The following is a 12,424-nucleotide window of genomic DNA, read 5'->3' on the forward strand; positions in this document are numbered from 1 at the left end:
AATTGTACAATCTAAAATGGCTAAAATGGTGTATTTTATGTGAATTTTATTATAAATAGCTAAAACACCACTTAACTGAAAATTACATTACTGCTCAGTTGTAAAACTACTGTTCATTATAATCTGAAAGACTGTCAGATGTGTACCAAATTTTTGTAAAGTATGGTTCCAAAATTCTAGATCCTGACAATACATATATGTAGATAGATACCAATTCATCTTTATTATGCTTCTAATTTACTTTAAGAGCCTAAAATCACAGTAAGTTGTTTTAATGACAGCTATGCAGAATGAACCAATCAATGAATACTGGGACAATTTGAAGAGACTGCCTCTAAATCCCTACAAATAAGACATACAGTTTTCCCTATGAATCTTGACTTTTAATTAGCATCTATAGCAGACAACTTGTAAAATGTGAATCGATTATTTTTAATGGCCTTTAGATATCATTCTGAAACTGCCAAAATGAAGCTAATATCAAAAAAGTATTTTTCATATATAAAAATTAGAAATGTTTATCCCGATTTATGTCTCTGTCTGATATGACTACAACCAGCTTTACACATTCTTATCTTTAATCACGGCAAATTTAATGGGATGAGCTAGACATTTTTATAGCCTACACCACACGGTACTGCTTTGGAAGCTTTATAACCTGGAATTACTACGTTTTTCATAGCAATAAAAGTCCATGAAGATGCTCTTTAGAAATATCTAAGTATTTTATTTTATTTTATTTTATTTTGAGACAGAGTCTCGTTCTGTCGCCCAGGCTGGCGTTCAGTGGCACATCTTGGCTCACTGCAAGCTCCGCCTCCCAGGTTCACGCCATTCTCCTGCCTCAGCCTCCCGAGTAGCTGGGACTACAGGCGCCTGCCACCACGCCCGGCTAATTTTTCCTATTTTTAGTAGAGATGGGGTTTCACTGTGTTAGCCAGGATGGTCTCGATCTCCTGACCTCGTGATCCACCCACCCCGGCCTCCCAAAGTGCTGGGATTACAGGCCTGAGCCACTGTGCCCAGCAGAAATATCTAAGTATTTTAAGATAAAATTCAGTTTACCTTAAAATGCTTAGTTTAGCAGAGTCAATTTTATGTTAAAAATCTGCAAATTCTGATATTTGGGAATCAGAGTACCTCAGTCTAACAAAGCACCAGGCTGAGTGGCAGGAGAAGGAGCACAGAACTTGGAGCTGGCACTGGCTGAAAAGCCAGCATCTTTGGAAAGCTCTCGTTAACAAATGTATAATTAACACATGTAACTTAAAGCAAAAAGATGAATCACTAAAAGCCATTTCCTCAGATTAAAAAAAGACAAAGCTCCTTGAATAGAGTCCTCAGATATTCAGTATTTTCTTTAAACAGTAATAAAAGACTTTTAAGGGGCTTCATGTTTCAACAGTAGTGTCCATTTTACAAAATCTGAAATACAATAGGATTAAAATAATTCCTAAGAAAGGATTATCTTTAATACACTATTACATTCAATAAGATGTGCCTTCCTATCATCAATCAATAAATACTGATATTTTTCACAATCAACTAATAACAAAAGGAAAATAAGAAGACATTTACCTCTTCTAAGCTAGGGAGCGAAGAAGAAGATACTGTTCGAGATGACAATGGGTGAAATGGCTCTTGACCAATAGCATGTTGATGATTCTGTATTTGTACAAAAGGGTTCTGCGGTGGCCTGTGAGGCAATGGAGGTAGGCCATAGGGAAAACCTGGCCCCATTAGGTGATTCTGTTGCAAGTTAGCAAAAGTCCATGCTCCATCAGGTGCCAGGTATTTCAAGGGAGGAGGGGCAAGGTGTTCAGATGGCAATGAGAAAGGTGAGCTGAATATCTGGGGTGGGAGGCGCTGCGGAAATGCTGGGTTGCTGGCTACTTCAATGTCTCTGCTGTTATCATTAAAGTTAGAAAAGTGGCTACTGTGGTCTGTACTGGATGGGGGAGATGGGACTGCTGGTGGGCTTCTAGTCTGTACTTGTCTATATTGCAAAAGTCTTGATTGAGGTGGTGGCATTTCAGCTAGTTCCCGTGTTTCACTTTGATCACGATGAGACAGTTCTCTGATTAAGTCTTGAAACCTACAAGAAAACAATAAAATATGAGGAGAAAACCAAAGGCTCCATCACATTAAGGAAAGCTTAGTCAACTATACATGTATTTTCAACGAACAAAATCATAGTACTAATAACTAGAACTGGCATTAATTCATCTCAGATGTAAGCATTAGCACTCAATAGATGCTGAGATGAAGACATTAAATATGCTCAATTACCTGATTTCTTTCTGTTCCCACTGTATTAAAAACATATCCTTGTCTCTATATGTCTTTGACAACTGGAAGTTATAAAAGGTCACCATGATGGTGGACCTTGTTCAGAAGGGATAAGGAAACACTTCAGAGCATTCATGTGACACTGGCCATAAAAACAACCTTACAGTTAGGACCAAACACTCACATGTAGCTGGAATTATAGGAATGTAGAATTCTGTGCCACCAGAAAAATAATTAATGATATAATTTTTAGCTTTTAACCACGAATTTACTCCTGTCTTTATTCATTCTTTGCAAGTATTACTACTAAATAAAAAAACCTGCTCACAGCGATGGTGTTTCTCCTGCAGAAAAGACCACAAAGCAAGGGAACAAGTTAATTTCCAACCCATAGTAGATCATCCATGCCTAAATTTGTACAAGAGTTACTTCTAAATGAGTTTTCTGTATTTTAGAGCCAATCAAGAGGACTGTGTAGCATGTGCTTAGAAGGCCAGCATCCAATTTCTCTGAGGCAATATTCCAGCTTGAAGCTAAAAGGACTACAGTCAAAAAAGAGAACAGTGAGGGGGTCGCATTCCAGAGGCTATTTTCAGTCGGCTGGAATACCTTGAGTATGTGGTCTCCACTTCATCTTCGGCACTGCTGGTGAGCTTCCAGTCTGCCCGCACTGGCGGCTGATGTAATCCCAGGGGCGGCTGAGGAAGATGCTGGAGGTGAGGATGGTGATGGTGTGGGTATGGAACGCTGCCCTGACTGAGAAAGGCATGATGCTCACTCCATTGCTGGAACCGTGCCTGCTGCTGTCTTAATGTTTCCAGAGCGACACTCCCATGTATACGATCTGCAAAAATATTTGTGAAAACTTTTTTTTATGAATTTGGGGTTTCAAGTTCATTATTTAAAGTTTTTACTAACATATTTTCTCCACAAAGACAAAGAAAGAGCTACAAATTTGGTTTTAGTAAGAAGTAAATGTTTTCTGTATTTGCCAGAAATCAGTTATGGTGATGATGACGACTTACATAATGATGATCCTGACATCCACTGGATACTATCATACAGCATTTAGAACTAATTTCTGATTATCACACTAAACGGGGGGTTTTTGCTAGCATTATTTGAAGAAATGATTCAATCTTAACCCAAAATGATACTGTACATACAGTCCATGTCATTTTAAGTAACTAATCTCTGAATTTTCACATCTGGCGATAATAGAACTTACCTAAAGCCTCCCCTATAGGTAATCCTGGGGGGTTCTCATCAATGAAGCTATTCAGATGCGAAGGAAGAATGGGGCCGGGTTGTGTAATGGCTCTCAGAGGACTGTGGCCTTCTTGCAGCATGGGAGGGGGCTGCTGCTCCGAAATCACAGCCTCTGCAGGAGGAGACTGTGGCCGATGAGCAACTGCATTATTAAAAAAAGCATTGTTGGGTCCTGCCTGATATGCAGGAGAAAGCTGAGGAGGTGGCTGCTGGGGCTGCTGATTCAACTGACTTTGCTGCTGGACTACCTGATTTGGCTGAGGTGGCATCTGATTTGCTTGTTCAGGCAAATTATTCTGCTGCTGATTTAACAAGGTGTGCTGCTGTGGAATTGGAAAGGGTGGTCTTGGTAGCTGGGGAAGGGGATGAAAATGGCGATTAGGGATTGCATACTGTGCGTGGGGAGCAGGAAGGGGAAGATTTATGTGTCGTGGGTTGAGATTATCTTTGCGAGGAAATTTGGTACTGGGATAAACAACACTAGGACGTGATTCAGGACTTCTGTTCTGTGGATTTGATTCCAAATCAACCTAGAAAAAAATAAGAAGCCTTTTTTAACTGCAGAAGATTCGAATTCAGTTGCTCTCCACCTTTTCCCAACCCTAACACATCTAAAGGATATGATACATTGATATCTTCCAGCAGGAGAGCTGAGTGCTCAATTATTTACTTCCTCACAATTAAATAAAGGAAAATTTTTTTAAATTTAAAAAGATGACACAGAAAAAAACAGCATATTAAATGTGAGTCATAAGAAAACATACTGCCATTTTATTAGCATATCTACTTTAATTCCTTTCAGGGCATTATTTTTAATTTCACACTTTCTTCCTTAGAAAGATGGTCATTTATTTCATTCTGATATAAATCATTAAAATGTGTTTTCCTTCTGATTTTATGGTGGTTTTTTTTTTTTTTCTTGGAGACAGAGTCTCATTCTGTCTCCCAGGCTGGAGTGCAGTGGCACCATCGTGGCTCACTGCAATCTCTGCCTCCTGGATTCAAGCAATTCTCCTGCCTCAGCCTCCCAAGTAGCTGGGATTACAGGCATGCGCCACTACACCCAACTAATTTTTGTATTTTTAGTAGCGATGGAGTTTCACCACGTTGGCCAGGCCTGGTCTCAAGCTCCTGACCTCAGGTGATCTGCCTGCCTCGGCCTCCCAAAGTGCTAGGATTACAAGCGTGAGCCACTGCACCCAGACTGATTTTATTGTTTTTATACATCTATTTCCTTAAAAATATCTATGTTAATAAAAAGGTGCATCTCAATTTAAACAACTTTGAAATGAACAAATAAGTACTATACCACTTTTGTATATAACTAGTTTGGTTGTCAATTTTTCCATTACATATTGACATTCTTTCTTTAACATTTATTGTGGCCAACCAATACACTGTGCCTGGTATTGGAAATTAAATAGGCAATAATAAGACAGCCTACCCATCAAGAGCCTAGTGCAGGGGTCTATATACCATGCCCCCACTCCAATGCCATTTCCAGCTCACCAGATTTTGTAAATAAGGTTTTCTTGGAACACAGCTACATTCATTTGTTTACATATTGTCTGTAGCTGCTTGTGCATTGTAACGATAGAGCACAGCAGCTGCAACAGAGACCATGTGGTCCCCAAGGCTAAGATTTACTGTCTGGCTTTTTACAGAAGAAGGTTGCTGACCCCTGGCCTACAGTCCAGTAGAAGATAACAATATGTAAACATATCACTAGAGGTACTATAAGAGGATGCAACTGTAGTGCCTGAGAAAATTAAGGAAGGTTTCACAGAGGTCAAGACATTTGAGTTGAATCTTATAAAAAGAGGTGGAATATTCCGAGGAGGGAAGGACATTCCAGGTAAAGGTAACAGTTTATGCAAAGGTTGAAGAAAGGAAAAGTATGGCAGATTTGGAGAGCATGGGAAGTTTTGTGTATGCAGAGCTATAACTTCACCTGTTTATATATTAGTTTTCCCTTTTTAACATCAGAGGAAACTACAAGAGCCCAATCACATGAGACCCTGAATTATTCAATTCTGAGTAACTGTTTTTAATGCCATAAACTGTGGTAACTACAAAAGGTTTTTAAGCTGGGGAGTGTTGTCATCCTTCTGAAATGTAAGTTTGATCATAAGTGATGATAATGTGAAAAATAAAATATAAGATGGAAAGCGACGATTTTCTTTTTCCAGCTCTCTCAAAACACTCCATGCATTGCTTGGAGTGTAAATAAATTTGGCACGTCAATCTCCTTATAAGTTTCACTGATGAGCTAGTGACTGAGGATTGCAGAGCGCTTGCCTCACCCAAGGCTCTTAAATTAGACATAGAACTGACCACTACCAAAAAACAGAACAAGTAGCTTGTTTTTGAACTGCAGTTGGGGTACATTTGGTGACCAACCTGTTGCAACAAATGCTCGCGATGCAAATTGTGTGCCAATTGCATCCTCATCTGTAATCATCTAGCTCAAATGGATTGCCATTAAATTTGGCCAATTTTAGGCTCTTAAAATTACTTAGTATATACAAATTATCTAGAAAAAGAAGTGAGAAGCATGACAATTCTATCTCGGTCTTCCCAAGTATGCAATGCCTGCTCTTCAGATGTCTCAGAACCTCATTAAGGTTCTTCATAAACAAACATTTTCCTCCATAAACCTCCATCCTTTCAACGACTAAAATTATATTCACCTGGGATATACTTTTTTTCCAGAAGATATTGTTGATATGCATACTCTGGTCACATGAGGGAGGTCATAATCAGATGTTAAGGTTGTTTATGAATAAGCTGCTATCTTAATTGTCTCTATCACTTCTGACCTTGACATAGAAAGGAAGCTAGGTCTGTCTCTCAGGACTGTGCTACTCTATAATACTACAATCGGCTCCCTAAGCAAGGTAGAGGACGGTAAGGGCTGAATAAGCCTGCATCTGCTACTATCAGAATCAGATTCTCCTCTATCATTTTCCTCTTAATACTGAGGAGGCACTGAGTCGAAAGAGCCAGGACTAGTTCTTTTATTTTTCCTGGGCCCCAAGACAAAGCATCAGGGTGGGAGAGAAAATGAAACATGTTTTCAGGTTGCCTAGTTCTCTAACAGAGAGAATTCTAACAGAAATTTTAAAACGAGGACATGAGAGACACTTAGCTATCTTGGCTTCAGTTGTTCTGAGAGCATCTAAGACTCGTGTGATTGGTTTCGTCCCAAAGTTGCCTCTGACTATATGTGCTGCTGGTGCAGGTGCACCAGCCTGACATGCCACTCATTCTCTCTCTGCACCACTTCCCAAACACATACCACTTCTGCTTTCACTGCAGCCCCCGCTTATCTACCAGGAGGTTCCCTTGGCTGCCTCATTTGTACTGCAGCCCCTCCAGAAGGTATTGAATCCTTCCAGATATAGAAGCTGTGAGTAAAGAGATGCTTATGTGATATAAGTAAATGAATAAAGAGAATAGTTGCTTAAATAAAACTAGGCTGAGGTTGGAGATACAGATTTGGAAGTTGGTATCATGAAGTGGATACTTAAAATTATGGTTCGGACTGGTTTATAGTAAGAAACCATAGAATGCAAGACAGATGGGATAAGGACAGAACTCTGGGAAATCCCAACTTAAGGACTAGGGACAGATGTTGGGGGAGGCTGAGCAGGAACTTTTTAAAAAAGAGGTCATGTTAGAGAGACAGTGAAAAGTAAAAATGTGTCAAAGAAAACAAAAGAAACAAGATGGTCAAAGACAGAAGTAGAAAATAGTGCCTAATACCAAGAAAAGCCAAGTAAGAATACATTTGAAGTATGTTCGTAAGAGCACAATAGTTTCAGTGAAATGTAGACTTTGTGGGTTAAAGAGCAAATAACAGGTGAGGAAGAAAGGAGAAATGAGGTAGTAGCTATAAAGGAGATGAAGGTTAAAGAAATTATCTTTTTAAAAAAAGTCTATCAAGTAATTTGCTTACTTTAGGCTAAAAGAGATCTAAATATGCTATAGGCTAACAGGGAAGAACCAACAACTAGAAAGAATGGAAAGATAAATGAGGAGAAGGGACAAGGTCTATGTGGTACCTGAAGAGGAGAGATTAATCTTTTTTTTTTTTTTTTTTTTGAGAAAGAGTCTCACTCTGTCACCCAGGCTGGTACGATCTCAGCTCACTGCAAGCTCCGCCTCCCGGGTTCACGCCATTCTCCTGACTCAGCCTCCTGAGCGGCTGGGACTACAGGCGCCCGCCACCACGCCCAACTAATTTTTTTGTATTTTAGTAGAGACAGGGTTTCACCTTGTTAGCCAGGGTAGTCTTGATCTCCTGACCTAGTGATCCACCCGCCTTGGCCTCCCAAAGTGTTGGGATTACAGGCGTGAGCCACCACGCCCGGCAGAGGAAAGATTAATCTTAACAGGAACTCTTCCTCTGAGACTGGTGATCAGGAAGTAAGGGTGCTCAGGGCTATGGTAAAAGTGCTATATTTAAGGTTACAAATTAACAAGAGAAAATCCTGATGAGGTAAGTCTGAGACAAGCCATCCAATAGGGTAACAGAATGTGGAAGGTAATCAGGCTTGAGAAGAGTCACTGAGACAACTGGGCAAAGGAAGTGAGATGTGTGAAAGAAATGAAGGAGAGGCCTGAGGGTTCCATTCAGATTAGAAAACAAGAGCTTCCAGTGGCACTAATTCAACCAGTGACTTGATTTTCTCTAAGTAGTTTATAAGCACAGAAGCAGAGAAAATAGATGAATGGACAGATAAAGAATTAAGGGCTTAGTGGGTATGATGAGAGAATAAGGTGAGGGACCTGAGGAAGTCTTCCTGTCTCCAAGGAAGAAGTTTTCCTTCTTCACGATAATGACACACTTGTAATAACACACCTGTAGCTCTGTCTTCATTTACTACCTTATCATAGAAAATCTCTAAATTCAACTTTATCACTGAGTAACAGAATTTGAGAAAAGTATACTGATACATGAAATAGCACAGCCAAAGAAGAGAGGAAGAAAGAGAGGGCAATATGGCTCACTATATCCCTGTGAAAAAATAAACATAAAGGATAAGGGTACAAATGGAGGTATTTTTCTTTAAAACATCAAGATTCCAAGATGACCAATCAGACTAAATCCACTAGAACAATGCAGTCACTAAGCAGCATACCTGTTTTGGTTCTGTTGGCTTTTTCTCTGGTGTTCGAATCTTAGTAATTTCAGGTCCGGAATTATTTGTATCACTTTTACCTAAGAAAATATTTAAAAATCCTTGTAAGTTTTCTCCAGTGGATATGACATTTCCAAGGCTTATCCAATATTAGAGAAAGAGGCAGAATACTTTAAACACTTTTCACCTATTATGATCAGTGTATGATTACTTGGGTTTTGTTCTTAAATTGTCAGTCATAGTTTCTCTGTAAGAAAGAAAACTTATAAATGAAGCAAACTTCATTGACAAGACAAAGCCTAATAAGGGAATAACCTCAAAGCATCAAATAATCCCAAAGGAAACTACCCAGTCTCCAGGAATTACAGCCTCATTTGCTTAAACTAGATGTATTAAAGGCCTTGGCATTCTTGCCTATTTATAAAGGTTCAATGCTTTGGTCACTTATAAATGCAATTAGGCGAAAATCTAAATAACGCCTCAATCCAATTTAGTAAAGGAATCTAAATGTAATAAAGATATTCAGAAAGGAATGTAGTTATACTGTTTAAAATTAATAGATATCAAACTGAGTATAAGTGGGTGAGAAATAGTAAAGGAGGCAAAATTAAGGTTTTAAAAAAGCACAGTTATAATAGACAACTCATACATGGGAAATGCTTTTAATTTACAGAAGAATTAACCACTGGATAGTTTAAGTTCCTTGAAGGAATCCTGGATTTAGGTTCTTGTTCAGAAACATTCTTTTTGGAACGCCACTGGAACTTTGTAAAATGAATTATCGCTCCAGAATTACCCTACCATTAAGCTTCAAGAAATGAAAACTACAGTATCTGAGATGAAGAATACACTGAATGGAATTACCAGCAGAATAGACACTACAGAAGAAAAATCTGGCAAATTTGAAGGCACAGGAATAGAAATTATCCAAAATGAAACATAGAGAAAAAAATTTTTTAAAAAGTAGCACCCATAAACTGTGCAAAAACTTTAAGCATCCCAATATATGGGTAATTAGAATCTCTGAAGAACAGTGGTAGGGGCAACACAGAAAAAAATATCCGAAAAGATATAAAGGTTAAAATTTTACAAACTTGATAAAAACTATAAACTCAGAGATCTGAGAAACTCAACAAACCTTGAACACAAGAAACAGGAAGAAAACTACATCAAGGCATGTCATAATCAAACTGATAAAACCAATATAAAAAGAAAACCTATGAAGCAGCTAGGTAGAAAAAGACTTGTTACATACAGAAAAACAAGGATAACGATGGCATCAGATTTCTCACTGGAAAAAAAGCAAGTGAGAAAATGGTAGAACACCACCATTAAAGTACCAAATGATAAAAACTGCCAACCAAGAATTCTCCACCCTACAAAAACATCTTTTAAAAATGAAAGCGAAATAAAGACACGTTCAGGCATACAAAAGCTGAAAGAACTCATCATCAGCAGACCTGCACTGTAAGAAATGCACTAAAAGTCTTTCAGGCAGAAGAAAACTTGTATCAGCTGGAAACATCAATATACAGAAAGAAAAATTACTAGAAATGGTAACACATGGGTAAATACTTAAGATTATTTTTCTTATGATTTAAAACTCTTTTACTTGGCTGTTTAAACAAAGATAACAATAATGTTTTGGGGACTTATATGTAAAAGTAAAATACATGACAACAATAGCATACAGGCCAGGAGAGAAAAAACAGCATACTTTAAGCTTCCTTTACTGTAAATGCAGTGGTAAAATATAAATTGGAAAGTAATCTGTCAAGATTAAAGATTTATACTATAAACCCTAAAGCAACTAGCAAAATAATAAAACAAAGAGTTGTCACTGTTAAGCCAATGGAGACAAAAAGGAGTCATTAAAAAAAAAAAAAACAAAAAAAAAAACTCTCCCAATCCAGAAGAGGGCAGAATAAAAGGAGAAGGGGAAAAAATCAATTGGACAAATTGAAAACAAATAGCAAGATGATAGAATCAAATTTAACTATATCAACAATCACACTAAAAGTAAATGGTCTAAACACCCCAATTAAAAGGCAGAGATTGTCACATTAGATTTAAAAAAATCAAGAGCCACCTATATGTTATCTAAAATAAACAAACGTTAAATATAAAGACACAAACAGATTAAAAGGTAAAAATATACATACACATACACATACACATATACACACGCACACCATGCCATCACTTGGTAAGAGAAAGCTGAAGAGGCTACACTGATATTACGCAAAGTAGATCTCAAACCAGAGAATATTTTCAGGGACAAAGAAGGTCATTCCACAATGATAAACGAGTTAATTAATCAAGAGCACACAATCCTAAACATTTATCTTCTAATAATAGAACTTCAAAATTCATTCAGAACTGATAGAACTTAGAAACCTGAAAACTGAAAATTAGACAAATAGCAATTATATTGGGAGATTTCAATATCCCTCCTCAGTAATTGATGGAAAGAGTAGAATCAGCAACGATACAATGGACCTGAACAACTCTACCAACCAACTTGACCTGATTAACATTTTTTTTTCTTTTTTCAAACAGAGTTTCGCTCTTGTTGCCCAGGCTGGAGGCAATGGCACGATCTCGGCTCACTGAAATCTCCACCTCCTGGGTTCAAGCAATTCTTCTGCCTCAGCCTCCCGAGTAGCTGGGATTACAGACGTGCGCACCACATCCGGCTAATATTGTATTTTTAGTAGAGATGGGTTTCACCATGTTAGCCAGGCTGGTCTCAAATTCCTGACCTCAGGTGATCCGCCCACCTCAGCCTCCCAAAGGGCTGGGATTACAGGCATGAGTCACCATGCCCAGCCCCTGATTAACATTTACAGAGCAATCTATTCTTTTCAAGTACACACTGAACATTTACCAAAATAAACCATATTCTGGGCTGTGAAACAAATCTCATTCAAAAGCATTCAGGTCATACAAAATATGTTCTCTTAACACAATGGAATTAAAGTACAAATCAGTAACAGAAAAATTTCTAGAAAATCACCAATAATCAGCAACTAAAACACCTTTCTAAATAATCCATGGGTAGGATTTCAAGAAAAATTAGGAAATATACTGAACTAAATGAAAATAAAAATACAACATACTGGTATTTGTGGAACATATTACTGAAGAAGAAAATTATAAATCAAATACTTATATTCATTTAAGCTTTCACTTTAACAAAATATGTGCAAAGACTGTATATACTGAAACTCTTTTTTTTTTTTTTTTTTTTTTTTTGAGACGGAGTCTTGCTCTGTCACCCAGGCTGGAGTGCAGTGGCGTGATCTTGGCTCACTGCAACCTCTGCCTCCCAGGTTCAAGCAATTCTCCTGCCTCAGCCTCTGAAGTACCTGGGGTTACAGGCGTGCACCACCATGCCCGGATCATTTTTATATTTTTAGTACAGACAGGGTTTCTCCGTGTTGGCCACGCCTGGTCTCTAACTCCTGATTTCAGGTAATCCGCCCACCTTTGCCTCCCAAATGCTGGAATTACAGGCATGAGCCACTGTGCTCAGCCTGAAAACGTTTTTTAATACTGAAAAAAAAATAAAGACCTAACAGAAAAAAATGGAGACATATACTCTGTTCAAAGATCAGAAGAATCAGTATGTTAAGATGTTAATTCTCCCCAAAATGACCTAAAGATTAAACACAATGCCAATCCAAATCCCAGAAGGCTAAGTAGGAATTGACAAGATGATT

General features: G+C 38.1%; 1 protein-coding gene across 9 annotated transcripts in view; it reads right to left on the reverse strand.

The window, feature by feature from the left end:
• Positions 1 to 12,424, reverse strand: part of HELZ (helicase with zinc finger) — a 176,363-nt gene that overhangs the window by 33,709 nt on the left and 130,230 nt on the right. For all 9 annotated transcript variants that reach the window (XM_031657722.1, XM_031657728.1, XM_031657725.1 and 6 more), the window contains 4 exons: positions 8,703 to 8,782; positions 3,518 to 4,088; positions 2,899 to 3,133; positions 1,579 to 2,095 (listed from right to left, as the gene is read on the reverse strand). In XM_031657722.1, the coding sequence (XP_031513582.1) occupies positions 1,579 to 2,095; positions 2,899 to 3,133; positions 3,518 to 4,088; positions 8,703 to 8,782 (1,403 nt within the window). The remainder of the gene's footprint in view (positions 1 to 1,578; positions 2,096 to 2,898; positions 3,134 to 3,517; positions 4,089 to 8,702; positions 8,783 to 12,424) is intronic.

The sequence above is a fragment of the Papio anubis genome, chromosome 17, assembly GCF_008728515.1.
Source record: "Papio anubis isolate 15944 chromosome 17, Panubis1.0, whole genome shotgun sequence".
NCBI classification, from domain to species: Eukaryota; Metazoa; Chordata; class Mammalia; order Primates; family Cercopithecidae; genus Papio; species Papio anubis.